This window comes from Centroberyx gerrardi, chromosome 1, assembly GCF_048128805.1.
Source record: "Centroberyx gerrardi isolate f3 chromosome 1, fCenGer3.hap1.cur.20231027, whole genome shotgun sequence".
Classification (NCBI taxonomy): Eukaryota; Metazoa; Chordata; class Actinopteri; order Beryciformes; family Berycidae; genus Centroberyx; species Centroberyx gerrardi.
Window position 1 is genome coordinate 6,308,676 of NC_135997.1, and position 19,212 is coordinate 6,327,887.

Below are 19,212 nucleotides of genomic sequence, written 5' to 3' on the forward strand. Positions count from 1 at the left end.
TATGACTGGTACTATTCAATTTTGGCGTGTTCAATGCACAGACATTCAAATGTGAAGACTTTAATTGAACAAAAGCTAATGTATGTTAAGTGTATAATTATGTAAATGTGTTGAGATTAAAACAGAAAAAATGATGTACAGATTAAATGAAATAGATAAATGTTCTTAACATATTTTTCTGCAGTAGAAAGCAAAACATCAAGTGATTTACTTTAGTGTTTCACCACTGAGAGCATGTTTGATAAATACTGAGATAATACTGTTATACTGACATATCGCTAATCATACCATGAAAAGTTTATATTGGCTCATACCTGCTGCAAATAAGACAGCTCCAATAATTTTATTCTGACATTTCTTTGATGATGTTCAAGTTAACTTTGCCCATTTGAATACGAACAATGTAAGCAATTTATCAAATGTGAGAACGCTACTAAATGGGATTCCTCCTTTCATCATTCCACAGTGTCATCGCATTAACAACATTTCAGTTTGTAATTTTCTGAAAAAATGTCATCTTCCACTGAGATGCAAATTATGACTTCTGTGATTACGACTTTTAGTTGTACAAATTGGGTACACTGGCACATGACCAATTACTTCAAGTCAATTTGCATTCAGCTCTTTCCTCCTGACATTTGTCTAAAAAGCCGAGTCTTGAGGGAAATCTAATCTTGCTTCCAGGGAGGTCCAATCACAACCTGTGAGCTCAGGTCAGGTGATTGGCTCTGACCGCTCCCCCCCCCCCCCCCCCCCCCCCCCCCCCCCTAGATCCATCGTATCGTCTCCCTCCCTTCCCCTTGTCCTCTTAACACCCTCTTTTCCTTCATCTTTGTTCTGTCCCTTTCTTTCACAGACACCAGCGACAGTCTCTTCTCTCCCAGTTAGCCCTTTTCATCCCTCTCTCTTTCATTCTCTTCATCTCTTGCCTTTTTCACCTCGTCTCTGGCTCGCTCTCCTCCAGGGAGCTGATGCATCATTACTCAGTGTGCTGGCTGACGTTTCATCCATTATCATATTAAAGGCTTTTTAATGCCTCGCTGGCTTGCACACTGCTGCTGCTGGGGCTGACTCAATATCTAACCAGCTAGATGCTGCTCTTGTGACAGATTTAGACCTGTGGAGAAAAATCTGGGGAATCACATCAACTTTCCTTTTGCACGAGATGCGTAATCGTGCTTTCGTATGAGATGCACAATCACATGCATGGCCAAACAGCGGCATAAAAAGACTTGGTAAATACCTGTGGTTGGGAACTCTTTACCTCATCATAATTCAAATTAGTGCTATCTGTGTCACCGGCAGACATTTCAGAAGGCAAAATCTGCAATCATATTCTTTTTTATCTAATGAACCCTGCAATATCAGGTGACGGCTACATACTTCTTCACCTTACAAGGCAAAGTGTGAGTCGTAGTTTTCGGGCAGATAACTGAATCCAGATAAGTCACAGACGAAATGCGATACAAGGGCATCTGCATATCTAAGTTGACCAAAACCAAGTCCTCAACATTAAAGGAAAAATCCACCCTTGGATACTCTTACACTGTTAGATCTCATCAATCTGTGATGTTCAAAGCATTCCCCGAGTTACTTTGTGATGAAGTGTTGTAATTTATTTTGCTGGTGTATCCACTTTCTCTCCATCTGCCTCATCGACTCCTATTTCTACAATTCCCAGAATGACTTTCAACAACCCCCAGAGAATGAGCGTGAACTTGTTGCTTTCAATCAAAGGTGGACATATGGGCATATAAATATAGCTAGCTAGCCAACTACTTAAAATATTGGGGCATGTGTATGATTGTGGCCACACCCCTCACTCAAAACACAACATGTGTTGTGGCTGCATTGCATTATGGTCTATTGAGGCTATTGTCAGTGGAGAAAATTGGTCTCTCTGCCTTGTCTACAATGGATTCCTCCCTGTATGATTGTTGAATGTTGGTGCAAAACGGCGGCTCTAGAAAGAGGCCTTCACTCTTTGATTCTGAGAGACTGACACCAAAACCTGACATTTACATTTACATTTACAGTTGTTTGTTTTCGATCGTTGAAACATTGTCTACTATCAAATATCACCAAACAAACCACCAAGCAATGCAAGCTACACTGTTTTTGACCAGTGTTAAAGGGGAATGGTAGAGTGGATTTTTTCCTTCAACAGATGAAAACAGCTTTAAAAGAACAGACTCCCCGGCTTCCAGCACGGGACTTCCTACCTGTTCGTTGCCCAGGGTTTGGTCTGTGTAGTACAGCTTGTAGGTGAGGATCTCTCCGTTGCCCGTGAGGGGCGTGTCCCAACTCAGAGAGACGGAGGAGGGTGTGTTCGACACCGCCTGCAGGTTGGGGACGGGGCCTGCCACTTGGACTGGGAACGAACGGAGAAGCAGAAGAGCAGAGGTTAGACAACTAGAAAACTCAACTGTGTTGTTGTCTTAAACCTTCTGCACATGTTTTTTTTTCATTTTGTTACATCTTGAAGATAGGAGCTACAGATTGTTGCCAAAACCGTTCTTGGCCACTTCAGAGCCATCTGTCCCCGTCTAGCGAGCGCTCGGACCACAAGGCGGCTCCGTCACTGCAGCCCCGCAGCTCTGCGGAGACCAGACTGTCCCCGCTGGACTGGGCGGGCGGCCATGTTGATCTTCTTGTTTTTTCCACGACAAACCAAAGGTACGTCCTCGCAAAACCAAACATCAGTGTGCATTCATCTGACATTCCCCCCAACATTCGCCCCTCTAGCTTAGTGTGATGTTCAGCGTGGAAGAGGAGAATCACACACAGGAATTTAATACAAGTGTTTATTTTATTAAGACGGGTTAGCCGAGTGAGAGGACAGGGCTAAGACAAGGAGTGTGTGTTATAATATATGTGTGTGCGTCTGTCTGTATTATGGAAGTAGAAGAAAGAAAGTATGAGAGAGAGAGAGAAAGAAAGAGAAAGAGAAAGAGAGAGAAAGATGTCTGTATTTTTTTTTCTTAGCTACACAGTATTATGTCTTCAATTAAAATGCTTACGCTAACAAGCAGTATACCTGCAAGCTTGGCAGAGTGTTAATTTGGCAGGGAAAATGATTCCTTTTAAACCGAAATAAGTCTTGACAGCAAATAACAAATTAGCAAATGAGAATGTGAGATCCAACACAAATATGAATTTGTGTGTATATATACGTATATATATATATATTTATATGAGTGTGTGTTCTCTTGTAAGCTTTAGCTGCAGGTGTTCCTGACAGAACACAGAAGCTCTCATTTGTCAGTCTGCACTGAGGCACAAGGTGTGGGTTTGTGTGTATTAAGCCGCTCTGTGCAGAGAAGTGATACGGGGGCCGCACGGCGTGCACAGGCCTGCTGTTCGGATGCAGGTCAACAGTTTAAGCTCTAATTCATAACATGTTCTTACAGAAAAAGTGCACACACGCGACAGAGATGTACTGCATAGGCGCTGCCCGCCCTCGCTGCTATCCCCATGGGTGGCGAGTCTCCTGCTGGTAGGCATTAAGGAGCGTGTGTGTGTATATGTGTGTGTGTCGGTCTGTCCGCCCGCCCTGCGCCAAGGACACAGGTAGAGAAACGGCGGCTGACCTAGAAAGTGACAGTGACTGAGCTGCAGCCGAGCCGGAGCGGACACCCGGATTCAGGCAGAGGGTGAGAAGGTGGGGGACGTCCACCTCGGCGGTGCACTGGGAAACCCCCTTCACAGCAATTTCAAATAAGGGTGAAACTTAATGATGTCGTGCAGCAGCCAGAGGGGCCTTTCCACCCCTGCACCCAAACACAAAGAGAGAAGAAGAAGAAGAGAACACCCTCCCACCCGCTCCTCTCTTGCTTCTTCTCATGTATTCTCCAGTCAGAACATCATTAATGAGGTTTTCTATACAGTGGCTTCACAGGCTGGGTGAGAGAACGGCTCAGAGTTATTTCAGAAAAGAAAGAAGTTTCTGGAATACCGATTTACTCAGCCGCTTGGGCAGGTAGGGAAAGGGTTTGAACGAAACTCACACACACAAATACACACACACACACACACAAACACAGAGGGCTTTATAAATGTTGGCGAGTAAACAAGAAGTGGCTTATAAGAAGAGAAGGCTGCGTTCCTCTGGTCTGCTGTTGGGTGGTCTGCCTTGATGCACAGCACTAAACAAACTCCTCTGTGTATGTGTGTGTGCGTCTGTGTGTGTGTGGTGGTCTATCTGAAGTGAGCGTATGTGTGGATGAATATTTGTTTGTGTGAATGCCTGTTTATTTGTACATTTGTGTGTTTCTTTTGAGCGCATCCTGTTTGCCTCGGTGTGCCAGTATGAGCGCATTTCCACTCAACTAGCTGGAGTTTGTCTTGGTGTTTATATGCATGCATTCATCCTGTTTATGGAGAGTTTATGAATGAATGCGTGTGTGTGTGTGTGTCTTACCCTCAGCCTGGGTGGCCACTTTGAGCGCTGTAGAGCTCTCTCCCTGGCCGTTGCTGTTGTGGGCCACGACCCTGAAGCGATACTTGGTGTCTGGCATCAGGTTCTGGATGGTGACCTGCATCTCTCCTGGACGACTGGTATTCACGACTCGCTCCCTGGGGTGGAGACACACACACACACACACACACACACACACACACACACACACACAATAGTGTCATAACAGTCAATTACGCGAATGTCTTTTATTTACAAAAGAGATTCTGTTCCATATCAGGTTCGTGGGAGAAAGGTTTAGAGTATTGTGTGCTGAGTACTTTCTATGTTGGTGTATACATGACTAGTACCCTTCTGGCTATAGGCATAGTAGACAGAGTTGTGTATATACTTGTACCATCTAGGCTATAATAGACAGGAGTATGCATAGCAGTACTCATCTGTTCATAGTAGTGTAGTAGTTCTGGGGGATCCCCAGCAAAATAAGTATTAGTTTACTTTCAATTATTATTGAATTCAGTTTAAGTTAGCACTAGGAGAGAACATAAAATGACAATTCTGATCACAGCTTTCACACTTTCCACGGTTATCACCCCACCTACAGTACAGAAAGACAACAAAAGTCTTCTCAGATGGGAGAAACAACAGATACAAAACCTGTATCAAATGGGGGTTTGTGGTCTAAAGTGTATCTATATGGGGGTCCTGGACATTAAAAAGATTGGGAACCCCAGTTCTAGCATACACCTGGCCATGGTAGATAGTAGTGTGTATATTAGTACTCTTCTGGCTCTAATACACATAGTAATGTGTGTATTAGTACATTTCTAGCTCTAGTACACATAGTAATGTGTGTATTAGTGCCTTTCTAGCTCTAGTACACATAGTAATGTGTGTATTAATGCCTTTCTAGCTCTAGTACACGTAGTAATGTGTGTATTAGTGCCTTTCTAGCTCTAGTACACATAGTAATGTGTGTATTAATGCCCTCCTAGCTCTACTATATGAGTAATGAGTGTATTAGTACCCTCCTGGCTCTAGTATATGGAGTAATGTGTGTATTAGTGCCTTTCTAGCTCTAGTACACATGGTAATGTGTGTATTACTACCCTCCTGGCTCTAGTACACATGGTAATGTGTGTATTACTACCCTCCTGGCTCTAGCACACATGGTAATGTGTGTATTAGTACCCTCCTGGCTCTAGTACACATGGTAATGTGTGTATTAGTACCCTCCTGCCATAGTACAGAGTGTGTATACTAGCTTCGTACCTGCTGGTGCCCTCCTGGCTGTAGAAAACAGAGTAGGTCAGCTCGTCTCCGTGCGGCTCGGCCGGCGGGCGCCAGGTGAGCTTAATGAAGCGCGTGGAGACCAGCGAGGCCACGACGTCTCGGGGGGCGGAGGGGGCGGGGCCTGCTGGGTTAGCCACGCCTCCGGAGCCTGGCGTTACATGGTCAGTAGTGTTAGGAGTCAGTGAGGGGGGAGGGGACAAGGGCAAGGCTACGCCTTTGGGTCGGGGGGGGGGGGGGGGGAAGGAGGAGGGAGGAGGGATGGCGGGATGGGAGGAGGGAGGCGGAGGGGGCGAGGGAGGCGGGGGGGGGGGGGCGAGGGAGGCGGGGGGGGCGAGGGAGGCAGGGGGACGGGAGACAGTGGCGGCGTGGGGGAGGAGGGAGGACGGGGAGGAGAGAAACAGAGTGCAGAGGCGCCCGAAAGGAACAGGTTGAGGAGAGGAGGAGAGTGGAAATGGAGATGACAGTGAAACAAAAGAAAGAAAGGAAACAAAAACAGAAGAAAAAACAAAATAACAACAACGTAACAAAAAAAGGACTTTTGGCATGACAAGGAACCACAGAAATAAAACACTTCTACTACACTCACAAAGTTAAACAAATAAAAGCACAGTACAAGGGGGAGACTAAGACATGCAGATCTACACACAGTTCTCTAATGTCGGGGTAGTGGCAGCAGAACATAGCATGTCATACATTTCACCTTCATAGACGGCCTTCCCGTTTCTAATATCCTACTCAGCCAATCAACCGTGATCAAAAAATGACTGGCTGTCAATTGATCGCTTGAGCACGACTGTAAGTGTGAAGTTTCATCTGTCACATAGTTAGCGCCAACGTGGATTATTTAGATTCCCTGGCAAATAAAAGGTAAGGCTTGTTTTGACAGACAGCGCCACCCTCTCACCCCCTGGATGTACACAAGAAAACCGTCTATATGTTCAGGTCAATTACAAAGGCATAATAGCTGAAACAGACATATTCCATACATAGCAAAACAGTTAAAGACTAAGCCTACCCCAAAAAAAAGTCACTCTTAAGACCAGATTCTTTCTCAACGAACCATACACCATATAATGTTTTTATGCACTTTTGCCGTCACATTCCACAGCCTAGCCACAGAAATGCTAGTGATTTCATTTGGTGTTTTTTGAGGGAACAATCTGCGGTCAGACGCGGCGAGATCTGCTTTCCATTTTCCTGGCAAGTGGGTGAAACAAAACCATACGGAAAGAATGTCAGCCTGTATGACATTTCCATTTGTTTGCAGGTCAGGGAAATTGAGTGGAGGACAAAGCTGGCAAAAAAGTAGCATGGCAAGTGCCCTGTGCACACTCAGGGTGTGTTATTACTGGAAAAATGTCTTGAAATGCAAAGTGGCCGTTGGTGTATTTTTCTGTCATGGCATGTAGAGAAACTGCTAATTTGACTTTCACTATTTGTTTACATTTCAGATTCCCCGAGTTCACCGCCTTTGGAGATTGGAGTGATATGGAGGATTTGCTGGTATTTTCTTGCGGAGAATTACACGGCCATTTCACACTGCTACACACACTCTCCTGTACGCAAACACTCACACACACTCACACACACACTTAATAATCCTGTTTATCAAGAACTGACCTTGTGCATCCAGCCACACCTCCGAAGAAGGTTTAGCTTCAGCTCCACATTAATAGCATTGGGTATGGGTGTGAGTGTGTGTGCGTGTGTGTGCAAACGCTGAGCAAACTGAGCCCAGAGGACTGAAAAATGATGCTTGCGCCACACATACTGCTAGATGCCAAACCATTATCCTCATTTGCAAAGTGACACACATAAACAAACACACACAGTGACATAAGCATGGCACTGATGATGAGGGCATCACAACACGACCATAACCAGGCTCACAAGATAAACACAAGATCCAGATCTGTTGGCCGATGAGGAAGCAAATGTGAATACAACACACACACAAACACACACACACACACACACACAATCCAAGGAACATATTTCATGTATGTATTGAGGTAGGAATACACATCAAATGCCGTGACAAATTAATTTTATTTACCTTGGGAGCGGAGGGAAAATTCCTGCGGCCTTCCACTTATAAACAACACATAAAGACTAAAACACTGACACTGGTACAGCAATAACGGAAAAACCAATCTAATACTGGGACTTTTTCACAGAGAGGAGGAAAAAGAGAGCGGGTCAGGAGAAGAAATGGTGAGATTCATAACTGCAGGCAATGCATTAAGTCAGATGCAATTCGCTGCAGTTTCCTCACAACGGCAATAATAATAATAAAGTTAATATAGCGTTCCCACTTTTCAAAACAGTATTACAAACTGCTTTACAAACAATAATAAATAAAAGCCAAAAAGTTGAATAAAAACACCAGACAAATTAAAAAATAAAACAGGCAATTTCACCATAAATGTGGTAAAGCATCCTATAGAAGCCTGTTTGTATAAAAAATAAAGAGTTCTGAATTATTCAAATGATGACACTGATTTTGCCACCCTAATATCCTCGGTCAGGAAGTATTAAAGCCTTATTAAAGCTGTGCTCTGGCTGATAAATGGGGATGAGATGTAGCCATGAGCCTGACCTAGAAGAGGCTGGAAAGTATTCGGTAAAATCATAAAATCAGATCTAAAGCTAACAGGCAGCCAGTTTAGACAAGCAAAAAAGAAAAGGGATGTAGGATCGAAGAGATGCGTTTAGGGTTTTTGCAGTCTGGACTTGAGGCACCGCTTGTTGATTGAGACAGGAGAATGAGTCGATAGAGATGTGTGTATAGACAAGAAAAAACAGGCAAAACAAACCTTATCTTTGCTTTGTATCAAAGTTCTTTTTAGTATGCTGTTCAGACAGAGACTGATAGGACTTGGTGCTCCCATATAGAGGAATACTCAAGGTTCCACGGAGGAACAGTTAGGAAATTTGGATCTCAGAACAAAGGAAGAGTTGAGGCAGGTGAACAAAGTCAGCTGCCTCTCCTTTGATGCGAACACGATTTCCAAATCCATCCCACAGTGAAAATCATCCTTAAATCACCGCCTGGTCTTGTCGGTTCAGACAGTCAAAGAGGCAGAGCAAAGTCTGGGTTCGCACTGCATTGTGGGATCGGCCAAGAGGGGCGAATGAAATCAATAGATGAAGTTTCCATCTTCATGCACCTTGTCAGTTGTAGGTAATTGACATGCCGGGCAGTTTTCAGTGTCCTCCTGACAATCTGTCTTGTACTGGCAGGCCCGGGATGGTTACAGTACGGAGGTGTCAAACTCCCACTGCTGCTGCCAAGTTCTATTCATAGCTGATTAATAGTGTCATTAGTCTCTGTGCCAGAGGTAATGAATGGCTGGCATTAAGGCTTAACGAGGAAGGTTACTCTACATCTGCATAATAAATCTGGGTAACCAATACGCAAAACAGTCAAGACAAAGACATGCACAGCAAATCATTCATCTTAATAATCAACAGGAGAAAAAGCGGCTTCTTAAATTGAAATAATTGGAGTAGCTTTAATTTAAAAGTTCTGATTAAAGCCTCACATCTAAAACTTTTATCTTGTGCCGCTAACTTCATAATCCTTCGCTGTGTTCCCCAGTGAGGGTAGCTGTAAAGTTATGCCAAGCAGTTTTTTTATTATCTGGTTTCAGTGCGCTGATAAGAAAGCTTACCTCGCCGGCTGGCACTGCGCACCTCCACCAAGAGAGCACAGATCCTGGGAATCCGTCTCTCTGGCAGCAGCAAACAAAGCACTGTAACTACAGATAGCCTTCTCAGGGCGAATTCAGCAGGCCATGCCAGCTTCTTACAAAATGGAAACAAGTTTCTCAGAAGTGAACAGCACTGGCTTCCATGTCTTATGTGGTTGGGTAATGATGACTGCAAAAGAGCCAGACCCAGCACAGTGCTAATGGTCCATTACTGAGTCAGTACTTTCATCTGCCATGGGAGGAGAGAGAGGGGAGACCCTAACCTTCTTTAGCAGAGGGAAGAATGAAGAATATACTCTAAAAGCCTGGTTTCGCACATTCAGAAAGCGAATGCAAAGCAGAGGTGCAATTAAAATGGGGGAATCATTTTGATGTTTCAGAGATATATGGAGCTAAAGTCGCAGGATGAAAAATGGGACAGAACACTGGGGCTTGTGTGCTTGTGGTTGATGTGGATAAAGCTGATGACACAAAAATCCTAGGTTCCCTCTGTACATAGACCAAAATGTCTGCTAAACATGTATAGACTCATGCTGTCATTAAAATTTAAAGGTAACTAGTGCAGTGCCCGTTCGCCCCGCTGCTGCACAGAGCGCTGTTTGCTTGTTTATTCAAAGTTTATTAAAATTGAATGTGTCGCGTGTCCAAATTGCACCAAATCCGACACTGCACGTCCTTGGGTCCCCAGCAATACACCCGGCAAGTGTGAAGTCGATCGGACGAACGGTTCTCGAGATATGCGAAGACACACACACACACTCACAGACAGAGAGTCCTGGAATTAGTAGATAGACGTAAGCAACAACAGGGCACTTTAATTGCTCCTACGGGTTTCGACGGCAGCGTGGTGGAAAATGATTGGTTGCTGGGAGCAAGTGGCAACAACTGTATCCGTTTTTTCCCCGAGAAAATATCTCGCTCTTCTCGCTCCCTTTCTAGATAAGATCGGAGAGATGAGCAAGCCTGACAGCTCATGACATTTGGAGCAGCTCCTTAATGTGCCGACAAAGGAAACCGAGTCAGAAAGAGAAGACAAATGTTTCAAGTGAAGACAAAGTGAGAGGTGAGGAGAGAAATGGAGAGTGAGAGAAAAAAAGGCTGACCAAGCATGGCTTTTTGCTCTCTTCATTTTCTTTCGAGTACCTTGTCGACCACAACAATAAATTCAATTTATACAGCACTTTTCAACAGTTACAAAGTGCTTTACAAGCAATACGACGACAGATGAAAGCCAATTAGACAAACAATAAAGATAGGAGACATTAATCAAAAATTGGGCTACAAAAACAATAAAACATGCTCGGTGCACCAGGAAAAAAAGATCAAAACTATGCTCAGCTCACCGGAGAGAGAGCCAGAAAAAAAGGTTTCTACCTATCCAGGGGACAGCGGTGCCCCCTATGAGGCATGTAAGCTTTGTCTCCGAGCCTTTTTTGCGCTCTCTATTGTCTCCAGACACCTTATCACCGGCCGAGGGGAAACTGACAGAGATACAGTATCAGATAGCCTACGAGGCATAACAAACACACGACTGGCTGACGGGTGGAACCTATCAGTAACTGCACACATGCCCTCCTGCTGCGGTATCACAGATCAGTCAGGATTAAAGAAAGGCTGGAATCTCACAAAAGGCTTAAACTGACGGTGGCGGTCCAAAACGCTGCCATGTTCCAAAAAGAAGCTGTCTCTGTGTCTCAAACTGAATTCTCCAGTAATGTCAAACACCCTTTTCTCTCGCATTCCTCCGTATCCATTTTTAGTGCGTTTTGAATACAATCGAAAACATGAAATGAAATCTGGCACAATTCCCCTGGGGAGAAATGAGCTTTTATAAACAACACAAATAAAAAGGAGCTGTAAAAAGAAAGATGTGGCAATCTCAAAAGTGAATGAATTCTCTTCTCACTCGAGCCCGGAGTGGCTGAAATATTTTCTGGAACAACGTTTTTAGGGGATGCTGGCGGGGGCCGAGGGGGGCAGACCAAAGTCAGGCGAAGTAACGGAGTGAAGCTTGAGAGATTAGCAGCCGTACGGTCAAGTATAGCTTCGCCATCCATCATGTGACTCAAAGCCATTGATGTTGCTGCCAAGTGCTGCTGCTGCTGCATGCTTGGACGGCACATAAAGCGTGTAGGGGGGAATTTTGAGTGGTAAACAAGGACAGCATAACATCGCTACTGTGTCCGACTATGTATGGATGGTACATGCTGTGATGAAAGGTCTGGAGTCGGTCACAGTTGTATGTATGGTTGCCATGGGGGGGGGTGGAGAGGATGCTTGAGAGGGAGTGGGGGGGTTGTTTGTACTTCTTAGGAGGGCATCTGATAGACTAAATTAGTTTAAATTACTTTTTTATTACTTTTCTTTCTTTTTTTATTCTTTTATTATTCTATTATTCTTTTATTACTCTTTTATTTTATGACTTTTTTTAGGGGGCTAAAACCTCTAAAACCCAGCTCTATCATCCTCTTGTGTCGATGAGAAAAGAAACTGGGTCTCCGGTAAATGTCACACTGAAATTAAAACTTTTTCACCTTTTTAGATCATTCTATCAAAATTCTGCAAAAAAAAAAAGACAAAAACTTTATTTTATTGTAGTTTTATATTAATATTTCATTACTTTAACTTCCTTGGAAAGCAGAAAACCAGGAGACATAAAAAATACATAAAAATTCCAACCAATAAAATCATCACAGATTTTTGAATAAACCTGCCCCTCCCGTCAAATAAAACTGCCTTTCTCTCTCTTCTGATATCCCATTGGTTTATACCTTTGAATGATCTCTCCCCGCATTATGTCCTGCCCCAATATCCTGTTTCAGAAGGAAATACATCACATTAAGGAAGCAAGATGCTCCCAAAATGCTGTTTCATTATGACTTTAAAGGGGACAACTCATTCAATTTCACAACTCTTGCTCTTTAAATCCAAAATCCACACTCTCACCTTAACAGTAGGAGCAAATCAGCAGAAAGCATTTCTATGGGATGCATGTATGTTTTTGAGGGGGCGATGGTATGTCTGCGTTTGCCTCCACCAGGGCCCTTGAGCAATTTACTCTCTGGTAATGTGGTTTCCTAAAAAAAGTAAGTGAAGATCCCAGCTCCACGGGTTCTCTGAATAAGCCCAGAGCAGCGGGTTGTTGTGTGGGTCTGTGTACCACATACAGTCTACATGCCACATACAGTCTACTGGAACACAAAAATAAACACAATCCAGAAAACCTACAGTTTGTGCCTCAGATCGTCTGAACCCGACATCTAGGGAAAATAAACGCCCCCATTTGGAAACAGTGACTGTAATTGAATGGGGTTGGGTCCATCAATAATTAATCATCTGCTGTGTGTACATGCAGCGTCCCTCCACCATCAAACACATGTAGTCCCTTGATCCGTGAGCCACTGGTGAGTTTATTTGGGTGTGATTGTTTTGTTCCCCTGAACGCCTTCCTTTAACACACACACACACACACACACACACGCACACACACACACACACACGCACACGCGCACACACGCACAACATGCATGATCATGAGGCCACCAGCTGCTTGCCCAGACTCGGTATGCAAATGAAGATGCGTGACCATAGTTTATAATGTAAACCCCCCCCCTCCTGCACCTCTCTTCCCCCTCTGAGAAATCTGCATCACATGCATCAAGTGCTGCACATGCTGGCTGGCAAAGGAAAACAAGGCCTCTTGGGCTCGCCTTTCAAGCAGATCAAAACAGCCAGTGATGCCGTACATCTCCAGAGCATTTTCCCCAGCAATAACCAGCACTGGAACCCTTTTTTTGTTCCTGCACTGCCTGCCTTTGTATCTTATTACCTTGGAGGTATAAGAATACAATTCAACCTTTCCAAGGGAACTGAGCAAGCCTGGAATGAAGTAATTGATTTCAGAGAAAGCTCTGTGCAAGTGTGTGTGCTTGTGTGTGTACAACATACACTTGCAACATTTTATGTATGATGTGTGGGGAGTTTGTACGACCGGGAAAGGGCTGAAAAGGTCAAATGGGATGTTTGTAGAAGCGGAAGAGGCTGCATCCCCCATGGGGATTAACAAACAAACAGTCCAGCTAATCAGACTCCAGCTAGCCAGCCAACCAGGTTTACTCTCTGGATTAGACCCACTGAGAAGTGGCTATCACAGCAGGCTAGCAGGCAGTGGGGTGCCCACAACCTACTGTGATGTTACTGGCTATTCTACTTTTAGATTATGGAAACTGGGAGGTACAGTGGAGGGCGAACAGGAAAGAGTAAGCCCCGGTCTCGGTGGCGCCGCCCACAGGGGTCGGCGGCCTGCAGAGATGGGAAGGGTGTGAGGGAAAGTTTTTGTGCCATGTGGCACTTCCAGCTATTTAGACCCTAAAAGTGCACCCAGAGGACGGTCCGTGTCCAAAAACATCAGATCAGCATCCTGGATGAGTGTGTGTAGCGGTGGACCGGGGCATATTGTAAACGAGGGTGTGTACTGGTGAGGTGTGTAAAACAGAGGGGGTCAGGGAAAGGCAGGTCACACACACACACACACACACACACGGTCAGGCTTAAAACAGGTGATAACAAGAGTGACCTTCAGGAGGCAGAGAACTGATGCAGGTACCGCAGGCTATTTTAAGCCTTTTTTCTCTTTCCAGTGCAAAACAAGATTAGAAAAGGTACCATATTGTTTTGCAGTTAGTGCTTAGACGACAGACCATTTATAAATGCCTCAAAGCATTTCACCATAGTTGAGTAAATACAACCCATTGAAAAGTTCAACCCATGCTGTGAGTTTCAGCTTGTAAACGCACACACATACACACACATACACTCCATCGTGCTGTGCATACACAGTCAACACCATCCCTGAGAGACTGAACCACAACACAAACACTTACTTCGCCATCAGTGTCTGTACAAACAGCAATTTGGTGAGGACTGATTTCAGCTCTTCACAATCAATTTAGGCTACAATCCCTCTGATCAGCTTCCTGCAGTCCCCAGTGGGAACACTCACTAATCACCATGGTGTGTGCACACGCCACCAAAGAAACTGTGTGTGTGTGCATGTGTGTATGTGTGTGTGTGTTTTAGTTAAGGCACTGTGTGCGTATTTTAGGGCTTTATCCCCAAATTTGAATATTAACGAATTTTGCCATGAGGCAGAACTCAGTAGAATATCTTCAAATTTACATGTAATTAAAATTCCCTATCACATGCCCCCATTCTTTTTCTACATTGCCTTTTTACGATCATAAATGTGACTACAATGCTCTAAATAAAATAACAATATTATCATATTTGTTTTATTAACCCTAACCCACCAACAGCAAACACTAATTAAGTTAAAAATTATGGGTGATCATTATATCAAACGCAGTGTAAGGCTACTTGTCATGAATAAAACATTACATTTTTGGAAGACAGTATATCAAAAGATTAAACAGATAGTTACAGACTGTTGCCATTTTAGGAATTGTTTTTCAGTTGATATGGATGGTTTCATATGGATTCATCTACTTTTTATCCCCCAGTTGCACCTCATTAACCTGGGCAACAACACGCTCTTCTCTCTTTTCGTTTTGACTTTCAAGCTTCCCATCTCTAACTCTTTCTGCTGCATCAGTATAATGCATGTGTGCAGTCACCAGTGGGAGCACACATGCATATGATTGTGATGCAGCAGAAAATCAAGGCAAATGAGAGTGGGGTAACAAGACGGGCGGCCTTGACATGACGATGGTAGGCTGGGGAGAATTAGTTAGAGACAAGAGCAGAGATCATTTTGTTGGGCCAATCATTAAACAGAATGATGCAGAGTTTGTGACCTTATTACATTTAACAGTCGCCTAAAATGAAGACATCTGGAGCCTCAGGACATCATCATCAGGACAACATCAACACAATCAGACCAAACCAAAATATAGAGAATCAATAGAAAAGCTATCAAATATTGGAATGAAACAATCCATGAGACAAGAGCAGAGATAATTTTGTTGGACCAATCAAACAAAATTATGCAGAATTTGTGACCTTATGAGGCTCCAGGCAATTGCCATGCATAAAATAAGTGTGCCTGTGTGTGTGTGTGTGTGTGTGTGTGTGTGTGTGTGTGTGTCCCAGCTCTAGATGACACATGTTTAACTGTCACATTTCCACGGCGGTGCCTGCTGTTGAGATTACACTTCACTCTGAGGCCGTGCGACGCCAACATTGCCACAGAAAACACACTGCACAGCCCCGCACTGTGCTGACACATGCACATGCTCACACCACCACACATTTGCTCCTGCTGGCCCGGCCCTGACCCTGCTAGCTGATGATGGAGCACACTGTATTCCCCGAAGTGAGCCGGAGCTTTTATTGGTATTGGTGGAGTCTGGCTGGAGGGAAGGGGGCTTTTAGCAGCCTATTCTCACCTCCTGATTTGAACAGGGAATAAGGGTGGTGCTCTGTTGTAGCGGAGGGATACACCTTCTGCGGTTTGTCTGCTACAAATGTGTGTTACAGGATTAAGGGGATTTTTTAAAGGATTTTTTACTGCTCTGTCGACTGGAACTCGGTCTCTCCGTTTCTGTCTGCATACAACACTATTATCCCACCGTGATCTACTTACATTTTATATGACATGCATTCATATTATAGTGAATCTTTTTCTTAATGCTAGCTAGAGCACTCCTGTACTACATGTGATAGTATTATAATCCCAACATTACCACAATCTGACAGCTGCGCTGGGACAGCAGAGACAGCTTTTATCTAAAAGTGACTCTCTTGCTCTATCCATATCTTTCAATATCAATATTACAGTTCTTACTTTATTCGTATTAAAAGAGGAGAAAAATAATGCCAAGGCATAAAGATAACCAACACTTGTACATTAAATCCTTCCTCCTTGTAAATATATATATATGTGTGTGTAGTCAGTACCTAGGGTACTGTGTATTCATCTCCTTTACCCAGATCAGTCGTGACTATCGGTGGTCTATGTGGAAATAATTACTGTTTGTGCAGAAACAACAAAGGACAAATATTTTAATGTCTGTTTTGGTTTCAAATTTGCTGCAGATTTTGGTTGCGTTTGGGAAAATGATCTCTCTCAAGGCTGGAGTATTTTGAATATGAGGTGAGAGGGCTTAGAGCTGCCTTTTGTTTTTCACAGTTGGAGCAGAATTGCCTTTGGCAGCCAAGTCTGTCTATGGCAGCTCCTTTCTGCAGCCAGGTTGTGTTCAGTCTACACTTAGCAGGCTGGAAAAGGTTTTGGCCTATAAATGTGCATTTTTCTTTTCAGGACCATTCATGCCCCATCAGGGCATTGCAACTTACTATATTTTTTGGTTGTTTCATTCCAATATCTGATCATTTTCCTCTTCATTCTTTATATTTTAGTTTGGTCTGATTGTGTTCATGTTGCTGTCCTGAGGCTCCAGATGTCTTTATTTTAGGCGACTGTAAAATGTAACCACTCTTTCTTGCATATTTAATAAGAGGAGCTATTCCAAATTCTGCTCTGCATGTATCGTTTAGTATTCTTTCTTTGAACATGCAGAATCCTCTTACAGAACTATGTAGAGAGATTAATTTTGTCTCATTTGAAAATCATTATTTCAATTTTCCCATAGAAAATGATTGGTTCCAGTACAAATTGAACAATTGTTAAGCATATCTTAATTGGAACATCAATATTGTTTTGTAGCCGCACAGAAAGCTCCACACTGCCTCTAATTGCTTCATCTCTCAGATCCTTCCTCTACATGCAGCTTTATGTGTGTTGTAAAGTAATGGCATCCAAATTTCTGGATCCCTTCTGAAGTATAATCTTATTAACTGTCTGGGCGCAGGTTTGACAGAACCAGTGCAGGAGATTGAGGTGTTGTATAAACTTTTGGTCGATGACAGCAGGGCCATGTCATCTGCAAATAGGAGACTCTTAATTTAACATTTAAGGGGAGTCCTGGTGCAGAAGATTGCTGTAATTAACTGATTTGGCTAATGAAGCTATGTATAAATCTCAAAATGTCTCATCCACTCCAGCATCTCTCTTTCCCTCCCATCGCTGATGTGTCACTTTGTCAAGCTTCAGCTTTGGGGCATTGATTTCAATTTATCATGCCAGCACTCCCGTTGCCTGCACACATACATGCACAGAGTGATAGAGAGCGAGAGAAAAAGAGACAGAGAGCACTCAGGCGGTGATGAGGCATCTCCATCTCTCAGTGGGGGTCTGGTACCTCTGATGGGAGGGGAGGACAGGACTCTTCTGTTTCATGCCACTGGTCTAAGGGGGGGGAGGGGAGGAGGGGAGACTAATGGCGGCCCGGTTGGACGAGGGTGAAGACGAAGGCAGAGAGGAGGAACAGAGGGAGGAGGAGAGGGAGAGAGAGAAGCAGGCAGGATGGGAAGGAAGAGGAAAAAAAGGATGTAGGGAGAAGAAGAGGGATCCACAGAGGGAGGGACAGTACGAGGCCAGTAACTGAGGAAGACAGCTTGCCTGTCTAAGCCTCGGCTTTAACAATGGCTGGATAAATATATTTGCATCAGAGCTCTGATGGTGTGTCCTCTTCCTTTTTTTTCTATCATAACATGAATCCTTAACACAGCTGGGAATTGAAGCCTACAGGATGATGAAGCTAAAATTCATGTAGCAGCATCAAGCATCGAGTATCTCATCTAGATAGATTTTTTTTTAATTGTGTTACCTCTTATCTCAAGTTGGCTGAATATTTAGTGACATGTCTCTGTGTTTCATCCAACTCAATGCAATTCACTTGCAATAGCTAGGGCTAAAGCGGCATGAGAGCTCAGAGCTTGTACAGCCAGAGAGAGATTTCCGCCTCTCTAGTGAAGTGCCTGGCTTTGGCACTAGGAGCCAAAATGTCAAAACATCATTTATGTGAGCTGGGAGAGAGGGGAGAAGAGATAGAGGCAGAGACAAAGTCAGATGGAGGAGCATTTCCATATTGGAGCCATAGCATACGGAAGGGGCAAAAATAAGTATTCAGATGCAAATGGAAGTGCATCTCTTGAATTAATACAAACATAAAAAACGCAAAAAAAAAACACACACTTAAGGGCAAACAGCAAACTGAGTGGCTCCACTCCAGTCTTGCTTGTCCGTGTTGACTGCAATCCCGTCTGTTCATGCATAGCATTGTTCACATTAGGTGCTCTAATCTTCAGCTCGCTGTCAGTGACAAGTGGGAATCTGGGAAGAATGCCCAGGCTGAAAGTCTGTCCGGTGGCCATGGGTGTCCGACTATACATATGGCAACATAGCATACTGAAAAATAGGCACTGGCCATTTTTTTCCCCCTTTCTCTTATGGAGGTCAATTCCTACAATATAGTAAATAACTATATGCAGCTTGTAGTTTCCTGCAGTGCCTGATGACAGAGATATCGGCTTCTAGAAGACAACGCCACGCAAAGTATGACACATTGACGTCTCTTCTGCTCTGGAGCAAAGGCAACAGAGGAAAATAGACAAAGCCACATAAATTGTAACAGCTCCAGTGTCTGAGAACAATCCAGAAGACTTGGGTATACATTTTAGTGTGGCACGTCATCAAACTTCAAATACAGTCTTTATACTGTATATGGAAAGATGACAATCATATAAATGAGTGCTTTGTCCTGCCTGTACAACTTCAAAGTTGAGAAACATGACCCATTTCCTCTCCAAACTGTAATTGCCGCCTACAATCATGCACAAGTGCTTCGGATAATCATGCCTGGAGAAGGCCACAAATTGTTGCTGCACACTGCCTATAGATGACAGGTGACGACAATCCTTTAAATAGCCTAT

At 43.8% G+C, this 19,212-nt stretch overlaps 1 protein-coding gene across 2 annotated transcripts in view; it reads right to left on the reverse strand.

Annotated features, from left to right (window-relative positions):
• neo1a (neogenin 1a) overlaps positions 1–19,212 on the reverse strand; it is a 160,000-nt gene that overhangs the window by 26,795 nt on the left and 113,993 nt on the right. For both annotated transcript variants that reach the window (XM_078285438.1, XM_078285442.1), the window contains exons 8-10: positions 5,690–5,924; positions 4,421–4,575; positions 2,223–2,371 (exon numbers count right to left, since the gene is read on the reverse strand). In XM_078285438.1, the coding sequence (XP_078141564.1) occupies positions 2,223–2,371; positions 4,421–4,575; positions 5,690–5,924 (539 nt within the window). The remainder of the gene's footprint in view (positions 1–2,222; positions 2,372–4,420; positions 4,576–5,689; positions 5,925–19,212) is intronic.